A 13275-nucleotide genomic window follows, 5' to 3' on the forward strand; every position below is an offset into this window, starting at 1 on the left:
TTTTCTCTTAAGCTCATTAACAGACGTAGTACCCGCCCCTCTGTTTTTGAGTTGGGTTGGGTTAAATTCTCTGACACTGCTTTGTGACATAACTGATTTGCTGTAGCAGGAAGTGAGAGGATATACCCTCTGGGACTGCCCCTAAGGTGTGGCCAGAACGTTTTCTTTCCTGTCTAGTCCTACTCCTGTAGAGGGCAGTATAACCCGAGTTGATATTAATCAAGGAGGACTACGTCTGTCAATGAGCTTAAGAGAAAAGAATTTTACGGTAAGATCTTACAAAAATCAATTTTTACACCAGCCTGGCCAATCGCGTCTCTGCAGGTTAATCAGCTGATTGGCTGATAAAGAAAGATTGTAACATTAAGAGAACCTGTAGTGCTCTGTGTGGCCTCCAGGAGTGGAGGGAGTCAGCCCTACATGAGCTCTAAATCACAACTGTCTATACTGAATCAAGGGACTCTCTCTCTGCCCTCATGTGACAGTGCTGGGTGCCTGAACAGCCAATCATCATTCACTAGGGATGTCATAGGGGTAGATTGGGGGGAATCACATGGTTCTCATACGTGGAAGTACCACATATTTCTTTTACTACCAGAAGTCTAGTGAAGGGGATGTGTGTGTCAGTGGTGGGGCCACCATTAGAGCGATCCAATCGCTTAACCCTTTGCTATGTGTAGCACCTAGGTAGGTGCTAGGACAAAGCATATATGTGGCCCTGTCTGCTTATCAGGGGGGCCTGATCTGTTAGCTAATCTGTCACATGCCTCCAGGTGTGGCCTGTTGAGTCTGGGGAGTCTCCCCACTGTATCCAATGAGGGATCTTGTTGGGCAGTGGAGGAAACCTAGCCAATAGCACACCAGGGTTTATGACTGTCCCAGTGGGCGGGGTTTGCCGCAGTGCACCCAGGGATTGGAAATAAATCTGTGGGGAGCATGTGACAGTGTCTTTTGGCGGGAGCATCAGTCCCAGGAGGAGGTGCCGGCTGTCTCTCCTCCTGTAAAGTGTGGAGGTGGTCCAGGCAGTCAGCCTAGGGACCGGAGGTTGAGCTGGGCTGCAAGGGATCCAGAGTTGCTGACCGAGTGGAGCTGCTGGGCAGAGATCTTCAGGAAAAACAGTGTCGTGAGTGCTTGAGATCTGCCCAGGGGTCTGCCTAGGAAAGGGGACCACTCCAGAGAGGTCAAAGGGGATCCAGGAGCCAGCTAACCAGGAGTCAGGGCCTTCTTTAACACAGGGCAAAAGGGGAAGCTGCCCCGGGCCCAGGTATTGTTGTGGGGCCCAAAGCAGCTGCCTCTTGAGCCCGCACTGCCTGCAAATAGTTGATAAGTGCATTTGGTAGGGCCCAAGAAAATGTTTGCCCAGGGTCCAATCAATATTGAAGACGGCCCTGCCAGGAGTGCGCAGTAAAGGGGGTGCCAAGTAGTTAAACCCTGAAGCTTGGGGAGTAAAAGGGAGCACCAGGAAGGGCCCTGAAGTGTTCAGCAATACAGTTTGCTTTAACCACTTCAATACCGGGCACTTTTCCCCCTTCCTGCCCAGGCCAATTTTCAGCTTTTAGCGCTGTTGCATTTTGAATGACAATTGCGCGCTCATGCAACACTGTACCTACACCAAATTTATGTTATTTCCCCCCCACAAATAGAGCTTTCTTTTGGTGGTATTCGATCACCGCAAGGTATTTTCTTTTTTGCTAAACAAATAAAAAAAGACCGAAAAGTTTGAAAAAAAAAAAACTTTTTTTGTTTATGTTATACAATTTTGTAAATAAATACGTTTTTTCCTGCACTGATGAGCACTGATGGGATGGCACTGATGGGGTGGCACTGATGGGCACTGATAAGTAGCACTGATATGCAGCATTGGTGGGCACTGATAGGCGTCACTGCTGGGCACTGATAGGCGTCACTGCTGGGCACTGATAGGTGGCATTGATGGGCACTGATAGGTGGCACTGATGGGTACTAATGGGCACTGATGGGTACTAATGGGCACTGATAGGCGGCACTGGTGGGCACTGATGGGCAGTGATAGGCGGCATTGACGGACAGCACTGATGGGCACTAATTGGCACTGATAGGCGGCACTGGTGGGCAATAATGGGCACTGGTGGGCAGCACTGATAGATAGCAATGATGGGCACTGGTAGGCAGCACTGATGGGGAGGGCACTGGCGGGCTCCCTGAGCCCTGATTGCCATCCCTGGTGGCCATAGTGGGCATCCCTGGGGTCATGGGTGGGCATCCCTGGGGTCATGAGTGGGCATCCCTAGTGGTTCTAGTGGCACCCCCCGAGGGTCTGCACTGGTAATCAATGATCTGATTACCAGTCCGCCCCCCCCCCCCCCTTTTTGGAGAGCCGCAGATCGGCTCTCCTTTGCTCGTGCCTGTCAGGCACGTACTGAGGAAAGCTGATCAATGGCTCTTCCTGTGTACTATGTGACCAGCTGTGATTGGACATGGCTGGTCACATGGTAAAGAGCCTATGTCAGGAGGCTCCTTACCGAGATCGGAGATGCGGTGTGTCAGTGTGACACGCCGCATCACCGATTGCGGCTCTGCGCGCCCCCGGGGGGCGCACAGAGCGCATTATCCTGCCGCCGTCATATGACGTCCGGTCAGGATAATGCAACCACATTCCCACCATCAATCTGCTATAGGGCGGGCGGGAAGTGGTTAAAGTCAGCTACCTCAGGAAGGAGTATCTTGGGGAGCTTAAAGGGACTTTTCCTACAGTCAGAGGTGAAGTTCCAGTAACTGGCCTTGCTGAGGCCAGCATCAGTCAGCGTTAACCCGCCTCAGTCAGCGTTAACCAGCGTCAGTCAGCGTTAACCAGCATCAGTCAGCGTTAACCAGCGTCAGTCAGCGTTAACCAGCGTCAGTCAGCGTTATCCAGCATCAGTCAGCGTTAACCAGCGTCAGTCAGCGTTAACCAGCGTCAGTCAGCGTTAACCAGCGTCAGTCAGCAATAACCAGCATCAGTCAGCGTTATCCAGCATCAGTCAGCGTTATCCAGCGTCAGTCAGCGTTAACCAGCGTCAGTCAGCGTTATCCAGCGTCAGTCAGCGTTAACCAGCATCAGTCAGCGTTATCCAGCATCAGTCAGCATTATCCAGCGTCAGTCAGCGTTAACCAGCATCACTCAGCGTTAACCAGCTTCACTCAGCGTTAACCAGCATCACTCAGCGTTAACCAGCGTCAGTCAGCGTTATCCAGCATCAGTCAGCGTTAACCAGCGTCAGTCAGCGTTAACCAGCGTCAGTCAGCGTTAACCAGCATCAGTCAGCATTATCCAGCGTCAGTCAGCGTTAACCAGCGTCAGTCAGCGTTATCCAGCGTCAGTCAGCGTTAACCAGCATCAGTCAGCGTTATCCAGCATCAGTCAGCATTATCCAGCGTCAGTCAGCGTTAACCAGCATCACTCAGCGTTAACCAGCTTCACTCAGCGTTAACCAGCATCACTCAGCGTTAACCAGCGTCAGTCAGCGTTATCCAGCATCAGTCAGCGTTAACCAGCGTCAGTCAGCGTTAACCAGCGTCAGTCAGCGTTAACCAGCATCAGTCAGCATTATCCAGCGTCAGTCAGCGTTAACCAGCGTCAGTCAGCGTTATCCAGCATCAGTCAGCATTATCCAGCGTCAGTCAGCGTTAACCAGCATCACTCAGTGTTAACCAGCATCACTCAGCGTTAACCAGCATCAGTCAGCGTTATCCAGCATCAGTCAGCGTTATCCAGCATCAGTCAGCGTTAACCAGCATCAGTCAGCGTTATCCAGCATCAGTCAGCGTTATCCAGCATCAGTCAGCGTTAACCAGCATCAGTCAGCGTTATCCAGCATCAGTCAGCATTATCCAGCGTCAGTCAGCGTTAACCAGCATCACTCAGTGTTAACCAGCATCACTCAGCGTTAACCAGCATCAGTCAGCGTTAACCAGCGTCAGTCAGCGTTATCCAGCATCAGTCAGCGTTATCCAGCATCAGTCAGCGTTAACCAGCGTCAGTCAGCGTTAACCAGCGTCAGTCAGCGTTATCCAGCGTCAGTCAGCGTTATCCAGCGTCAGTCAGCGTTATCCAGCATCAGTCAGCGTTATCCAGCGTCAGTCAGCGTTATCCAGCGTCAGTCAGCGTTATCCAGCGTCAGTCAGCGTTATCCAGCGTCAGTCAGCGTTATCCAGCATCAGTCAGCGTTATCCAGCGTCAGTCAGCGTTATCCAGCGTCAGTCAGCGTTATCCAGCATCAGTCAGCGTTATCCAGCATCAGTCAGCGTTATCCAGCGTCAGTCAGCGTTAACCAGCATCAGTAAAGCGTTAACAAGCATCAGAGAAGTGCTAAATAGCGCCAAGCAGTAGCTTTCAGTGTCCCTGCCTAATTGTGCATAGTTCAGTTGTTGGGAGTATCCCACTTCTCCCTTCTCCCATCCAAGTTCTCAAATAAACCCTAAAAACCAAAGAAACTGGACTGGTTCTTGTCTGAGGTGCTCACACTTGAAAACATGTCTGAAGGTACTGTTGTTGCTAGCGGTAACCCAGGGGGCCCCACACTCAGCCGCTCCCATGGGAGTAGGGCTAAATATGATTAAGACCATGTAGGCTGAAACGCGTAAGCTTAGGCTACCATGTTGTTTTTACCATGTATATCAATAAAGTTTCATATACGTTTTAGGATTCTGTTGGGTGATGGTTTCTCCACTACTTTTGGACTTCACACTATTTATCTGTTAAGTTTTGTAACTCTTTAATGAAAGTCAGACCTGGAATGTTGTGAAGAGTAGAGCGATCAGAGATGGATCTGGTGGATGTCCATATTGAGAATTGTCCCCTTGGTGTTGTCAGTCACTGTAGAGATTGTCTTCTTTTCAGGGTGAAGATGAACAGGAGCGATACGACAAAATACAACAGGAGCTGCTAATGGAGGTTCCGGGGTCTCTGCCCTTCAACAGTGCCAGGAACAAAGCCAACCAGAAGGTTTGTGTGATCCTTAGTTCAGAGACCACAAAACATTAACAGCCTAAAACTAGAGATGATCTTGAAATTTGGATGACATTTGTTTGAACTAGATTTCCAAAAGACTCCTGGAAGGAAGGGGCCAGAGGTTGCCTGAGTACCCTTAGCTTGAGTGCCAGTCCCACCAGGTCTAAGCACCCTTAGCTTGAGTGCCAGTCCTACCGGGTCTGAGCACCTTTAGCTTGACTGCCAGTCCCACGAGGTCTGAGCACCCTTAGCTTGAATTCCAGCCCCACCAGATCTGAACACCCTTAGTTTAAATTCCAGTCCCACCAGGTCTGAGCATCCTAAGCTTAACTATCAGTCCCACCGGGTCTGAGCAACCTTAGCTTGACTGCCAGTACCACCAGGTCTGAGCACCCTTAGCTTGACTGCCAGTACCACCAGGTCTGAGCACCCTTAGCTTGACTGCCAGTCCCACCAGGTCTGAGCACCCTTAGCTTGACTGCCAGTTCTGCGAAGTCTGAGCACCCTTAGATTGAGCGCCAGTCCCACCAGGTCTTAGCCCCCCTAGCTTGACTGCCAGTACCACCAGGTCTGAGCACCCTTAGCTTGACTGGCAGTCCTGTGAGGTCTAAGCTCCTTTAGATTAAATGCCAGCCCCACCAGGTCTTGGCACCGTTAGCTTGACCGCCTGTACCACAAGGTCTGAGCACCCTTAGCTTGACTGCCAGTCCTGCGAGGTCTGAGCACCCTTAGATTGAATGGCAGTTCCATCTGGTCTTAGCACCCTTAGCTTGACTGCCAGTACCATCAGGTCTGAACACCCTTAGCTTGACTGCCAGTCCCACCAGGTTTGAGCACCGCTAGCTTGACTGTCAGTCCCAACGGGTCTGAGTACCCTTAGCTTGACTGCCATTCCCACCAGGTCTGAGCACCTTTCGTTTGACTGCCAGTCCCACCAGGTCTGAGCACCTTTAGCTTGACTGCCAGTCCTGCGAGGTCTGAGCACTTTTAGCTTGACTGCCAGTCCTGCAAGGTCTGAGCACACTTAGCTTGACTGCTGTGAAGTCTGAGCACCCTTAGATTGAATGCCAGTCCCATCAAGTCTGAACACCCTTAGCTTGACTTCCCTTCCCGCCAGGTCTAAGCACCCTTAGCTTGACCAGTCCCACCAGGTCTGAGAACCCTTAGCTTATCTGCCAGCCCCACCAGATCTGAGAACCCTTAGCTTGACTGCCGGTCCCACCAGTTCTGAGCACCCTTATCTTTTCTGCCAGCCCCACCAGGTCTGAGCACCTTTAGCTTGACTGCCAGTCCCACCAGCTTTGGGCACCCTTAGCTTGGATTCCAGTCCCACCAGGTCTGAGCACCCTTACCTTGACTGCCAATCCCACCAGACTCTGTCCTTCTATTTTAGTATCCCTTTCGTGGGCAGACCACTTTTTGAGACCATAAAATGGTGGTAATTCCCATTTTTAATTTATAAATTTTTAGAGCAACGGTTTAATGCACACAAACTCAATATAATACCCATTTTATGGGTAAACAATAAAGAAATGCGGATGTGTCAACTAAATAGATACCAAACCTGGCAAGCCTTAAAATTACACACGGCCATGAATCAGCGACTAACTGCAATACCCAAAAATGTCCATAGGTGACACATTCAAAAGCTTTTGCAGGTCGTTAGTTTAGAGGTAACCAGGATTGATAGGCCTAGGAATATTGCCCTCACTCAAACGTGTGTAGTAATATCAAATATATGAGGGTGGGCAGGGCCAGGAATAAAGCAAATAATAAATTAAATAGGGAACCAAAAAAAGTGCCAATCCATATTGCGAAAGGGGGCGTCCTGCACAGGGCTTTACATGATCGGGGGAGGAGGGGGTGGGGGTGAAGGTTCGCATTAGGATCTGGTTACTAAATAGTATTGGTTTTGTAATTGATGAAAGTTATGTTCCAATGTCATTGTTGCAGCACAACTACAGCCGAGCGATGGCCCAGCTCACCCCCACCAAGAAGAAAGCGGGTCTGATCACCAGCAGTGTTAAGAACAAACCTCCCACTTCTCTGACCATCATGTGATCGCACAGAACCCGCTCTACCTCTTCCCTCCAGGGGAGGGCGCTGCACTGTGACACCAGCCAGGACAACTAAATAAACACCATAAGTTATATAAAGTTTTATATCATTCTTGTTATTGTTACACTTTTGTAAAGATAAATAAAATATCTTTTATTTTGGCTGTTTACAACACATTTAGTAACAAAATAAATTCCAAATTTTAATTGTATTACAAAAATGATTTGATTTTCAGACTTTATCTCTCAAGAGATAAACAGTGAGAGATAGAGCTCACTGACCGCCATCTTCCCAGGAGTTAGTGTGGGTATTAGTGATCGACCGATATCGGTTTTTCGTTGCCGATACTGATATTTTGGCCAATGCATATCGGAATCGGCCGATATTGGGCCAATATTTTTGTGCATATATATTTTTTTTTATTTATTTATTTATTTTTTGACAGGTACTGTTGTGGAGGGATCGGGGGGATCTAAAAGACCCCTAACCCCTCCTCTGCACTTAAAAGCATTCAAAATGCCAAGTTTGGCTGTTTTGAATGCTGTCATTTTGTTGAATCTGGTGCCAGACAGTACCCGGAAGTGATGTCACTCATGACATCACTTCCGGGTTTTTGTATGGAGACCCGATCAGAGCCGAATGCGGCTTTGATCGGGTCTTCGACAGCCGTGCAGGCTGGTTGCCCGGGTCTCTCGGTGGGACAGGAGACCCGGGCGAGCTGCGGAAGGTGGCAGGAGGGGGGGGGGGGAACGTCCCCTCCCGCTCCTTGTAATGACAGCCGAGCAGCTTCTCAGCCATATCGGTTGTGATTACAAGACAGCCGAACGTCGGCTATGGACACCGGTACCGGGGTGATGCCTCTAGCTGCAGGCATCACTCCGGTACCGCACTTTCCCGAAATATCGGCAATATCGGTAACCTCAGGGGCCGATTCCGATATATTGGGAAAAGTGCATATCGGCCCTCGATATATCGGCTTTGCCGATATATCGGTCGATCCCTAGTGGGTATAAAATATACATTTTATTGCACATGGTATTTGTCATTGCACATAGATCAGCATTGTAGAGCACTATGGGTACATGAAGACAAAAACTGGCAGTATCTGTTTGCCTTCAGACAGTCTCTCTGTCATTGAAATATGGTGGGTGGTCATAATGTTATGGCTGATCCGTATAGATTACTGCATAGTGGCGTTCTGTTTAAAACATGAATTACTACATACAATCATTTTGTATTCTTTCCAACCAGCAGGTGGAGTACTAGGCTCTTTTTTACATTTTTTTTCCAGTCTGTATTAACTTGTTACTTACAGAACTCTATAGCTCAAGCCTACATTTACGCACATGGTGTCAGAGCAATCACACTGTTCCCCCCTTCTCTTTTTTTCTCTGGTTAGACAATGACTTGTGATGTTTCAATGACAGAGAGACTGTCTGAAGGCAAACAGCTACTGGCAGTCTTTCTGTCCCCCCAGAACAGCCCCCCCTTTTGGTGCCAAAACAGCCCTGACCTATCATGGCATGGGCCCCACTCGACAAAGCATTACACTGAGTTTAAATAGGTTTGCTAGTTCTAGAGACAACCTCCCACATCCACATCATATTATTATAAAGTAAATACCATAGGAAAAAGAGGAAATAATACCCCTCCTATTGGAGACAATGGACCTTTAAGGATGTGGGGTTGTCAGTCACCTGAGATGAGCACACAATAGCATAACATATGGAGCCGAGTACTCCAAAGCACTGAATGGATGTACACAGATAAGTTCTTGGATACTGTGTAAACCTTCCCGGTCCTGTGTCCATCAGACCTGCCCCTGAAATCTTTGCCAGGTGGCTGTATGGTCATTTCATGACCCCGATACATACCATATGCGCTTGGATGGCTTAGTGTGGTCCCTTTTTTCCATGATGAAGTTGCTTTTGTGACAATCTTCCATACATTGTATCCTCATCATCTCCATACATTGTATCCTCATCATCTCCATACATTGTATCCTCATCATCTCTATACATTGTGTCCTCATCATCTCTATACATTGTATCCTCATCATCTCTATACATTGTATCCTCATCATCTCCATACATTGTATTCTCATCATCTCCATACATTGTATCCTCATCATCTCCATACATTGTATCCTCATCATCTCTATACATTGTATCCTCATCATCTCCATACATTGTATTCTCATCATCTCTATACATTGTATCCTCATCATCTCCATACATTGTATCCTCCTCATCTCTATACATTGTATCCTCATCATCTCCATACATTGTATCCTCATCATCTCTATACATTGTATCCTCATCATCTCTATACATTGTATCCTCATCATCTCCATACATTGTATCCTCATCATCTCCATACATTGTATCCTCATCATCTCCATACATTGTATCCTCATCATCTCTATACATTGTATCCTCCTCATCTCCATACATTGTATCCTCATCATCTCCATACATTGTATCCTCATCATCTCTATACATTGTATCCTCATCATCTCCATACATTGTATCCTCATCATCTCCATACATTGTATCCTCCTCATCTCCATACATTGTATCCTCCTCATCTCCATACATTGTATCCTCATCATCTCCATACATTGTATCCTCATCATCTCTATACATTGTATCCTCATCATCTCCATACATTGTATTCTCATCATCTCCATACATTGTATCCTCATCATCTCCATACATTGTATCCTCATCATCTCCATACATTGTATACTCATCATCTCTATACATTGTATCCTCATCATCTCTATACATTGTATTCTCCTCATCTCCATACATTGTATCCTCATCATCTCCATACATTGTATCCTCATCATCTCCATACATTGTATCCTCATCATCTCCATACATTGTATCCTCCTCATCATCTCCATACATTGTATCCTCCTCATCATCTCCATACATTGTATCCTCATCATCTCCATACATTGTATCCTCCTCATCTCCATACATTGTATCCTCATCATCTCCATACATTGTATCCTCCTCATCTCCATACATTGTATCCTCATCATCTCCATACATTGTATCCTCATCTCCATACATTGTATCCTCCTCATCTCCATACATTGTATCCTCCTCATCTCCATACATTGTATCCTCATCATCTCCATACATTGTATCCTCATCATCTCCATACATTGTATCCTCATCATCTCCATACATTGTATCCTCATCATCTCCATACATTGTATTCTCCTCATCATCTCCATACATTGTATTCTCCTCATCTCCATACATTGTATCCTCATCATCTCCATACATTGTATCCTGATCATCTCCATACATTGTATCCTCCTCATCATCTCCATACATTGTATTCTCCTCATCTCCATACATTGTATCCTCATCATCTCCATACATTGTATCCTCCTCATCATCTCCATACATTGTATCCTCATCATCTCCATACATTGTATTCTCCTCATCTCCATACATTGTATCCTCATCATCTCCATACATTGTATCCTCATCATCTCCATACATTGTATCCTGATCATCTCCATACATTGTATCCTCATCATCTCCATACATTGTATCCTCATCATCATCTCCATACATTGTATCCTCCTCATCATCTCCATACATTGTATCCTCATCATCTCCATACATTGTATCCTCCTCATCATCTCCATACATTGTATCCTCATCATCTCCATACATTGTATACTCATCATCTCCATACATTGTATCCTCATCATCTCCATACATTGTATCCTCCTCATCATCTCCATACATTGTATCCTCATCATCTCCATACATTGTATCCTCCTCATCATCTCCATACATTGTATCCTCATCATCTCCATACATTGTATCCTCATCATCTCCATACATTGTATTCTCATCATCTCCATACATTGTATCCTCATCATCATCTCCATACATTGTATCCTCCTCATCATCTCCATACATTGTATCCTCATCATCTCCATACATTGTATCCTCCTCATCATCTCCATACATTGTATCCTCATCATCTCCATACATTGTATACTCATCATCTCCATACATTGTATCCTCATCATCTCCATACATTGTATCCTCCTCATCATCTCCATACATTGTATCCTCATCATCTCCATACATTGTATCCTCCTCATCATCTCCATACATTGTATTCTCCTCATCTTCATACATTGTATCCTCATCATCTCCATACATTGTATCATCATCATCTCCATACATTGTATCCTCATCATCTCCATACATTGTATCCTCATCATCTCCATACATTGTATTCTCCTCATCTCCATACATTGTATCCTCATCATCTCCATACATTGTATTCTCCTCATCTCCATACATTGTATTCTCCTCATCTCCATACATTGTATCCTCATAATCTCCATACATTGTATCCTCATCTCCATACATTGTATCCTCATCATCTCCATACATTGTATCCTCATCATCTCCATACATTGTATCCTCATCATCTCCATACATTGTATCCTCCTCATCATCTCCATACATTGTATCCTCCTCATCATCTCCATACATTGTATCCTCATCATCTCCATACATTGTATCCTCCTCATCATCTCCATACATTGTATCCTCATCATCTCCATACATTGTATTCTCCTCATCTCCATACATTGTATCCTCATCATCTCCATACATTGTATCCTCATCATCTCCATACATTGTATCCTCATCATCTCCATACATTGTATCCTCATCATCTCCATACATTGTATTCTCCTCATCTCCATACATTGTATCCTCATCATCTCCATACATTGTATTCTCCTCATCTCCATACATTGTATCCTCATCATCTCCATACATTGTATTCTCATCATCTCCATACATTGTATCCTCCTCATCTCCATACATTGTATCCTCATCATCTCTAACATTAAGAGTCCCTGAGGAAGCGGAGTGGGAACAAATAAGTGTGTTCTGCGAAACGCGTTGGACCTTCACTTCCCTCAGTTGTTTGTCATAAATACGCCTACTGTATACGTCATGACCCGATTTACTGTATTCTGTATACAGTACATGATTTTATATTTCATAATTCATTTCTACAATAAAATGACCCCCTTTTTATATGTTATGCTGTTGTATGCTCATCTCAGGTGACAACCCCACATCCTTAAAAGTCCATTCTCTCCAGCAGGAATGGTATTATTTCCTCTTTTTCCTATGGTATTCACTAAAGTATTACATTGCCTCTGCCGGCTTGTCTTTTTCCCATACTGCATCCTGCTGCCATCTCTTCTACAGTAATTGTAAGTGACGCACCCGGCCATGCACATGATGTGATTCATCAGACCAGACCACCTTCTTCCATTGCTCCGTGCTCCACTTCTGATGCTCATTGCTCATTGAAGGGGCTTTTGGCTGTGGATGCGGGTCAGCATGGGCACCCTGACCGCTCTGCGGCTACACAGCCCCCATACACAGCAAACTACGATGCTCTGTGTGTTCTGACACCTTTCTATCAGAACCCACATTTACTGTACATTTTACAGCAATTTGGGCTCCAGTAGCTCTTCTATTGGATGGGACTTCACAGACCAGCCCTCCATTAATGAGCCTTCCCTCTCCACCTTCATCAATGAAACTTCCCTCCCCACCTCCATCAAAAATGCCTTCCCTCCATACCTCCATCAATGAGCCTTCCCACCCCACCTCCATCAATGAGCCTTCCCTCCCCACCTCCGTTAATGAGCCTTCCCTCCCCACCTCCATCAATGAGCCTTCCCTACCCACCTCCATCAATGAGCCTTCCCTCCCCACCTCCATCAATGAGCCTTCCCTACCCACCTCCATCAATGAGCCTTCCCTCCCCACCTCCATCAATGAGCCTTCCCTCCCCACCTCCATCAATGAGCCTTCCCTCCCTACCTCCATTAATGAGCCTTCCCTACCCACCTCCATCAATGAGCCTTCCCTCCCCACCTCCATTAATGAGCCTTCCCTCCCCACCTCCATCAATGAGCCTTCCCTCCCCCCCTCCATCAATGAGCCTTCTCTCCCCACCTCCATCAATGAGCCCTCCCCCCACCTCCATCAATGAGCCTTCCCTCTCCACCTCCATCAATGAAACTTCCCTCCCCACCTCCATCAAAAAGGCCTTTCCTCCCCACCTCCATCAGTGAGCCTTCCCCACCTCCATCAATGAGCCTTCCCTCCCCCCCTCCTTCAATGTGCCTTCCCTCCCTACCTCCATCAATGAGCCTTCCCCACCTCCATCAATGT

At 46.6% G+C, this 13275-nt stretch overlaps 1 protein-coding gene across 1 annotated transcript in view; it reads left to right on the forward strand.

The window, feature by feature from the left end:
* The window catches only part of KIF9 (kinesin family member 9), a 74073-nt gene extending 66855 nt beyond the window's left edge, over positions 1-7218 (forward strand). Inside the window, exons 19-20 of the mRNA XM_082257953.1 lie at positions 4859-4963; positions 6923-7218. Coding sequence (XP_082114079.1) covers positions 4859-4963; positions 6923-7030 — 213 coding nt within the window. The 3' untranslated portion in view covers positions 7031-7218. The remainder of the gene's footprint in view (positions 1-4858; positions 4964-6922) is intronic.
* Positions 7219-13275: the final 6057 nt, after the last annotated feature.

Source organism: Pelophylax lessonae (genome assembly GCF_965119305.1).
Source record: "Pelophylax lessonae genome assembly, chromosome: 5".
NCBI lineage: Eukaryota > Metazoa > Chordata > Amphibia > Anura > Ranidae > Pelophylax > Pelophylax lessonae.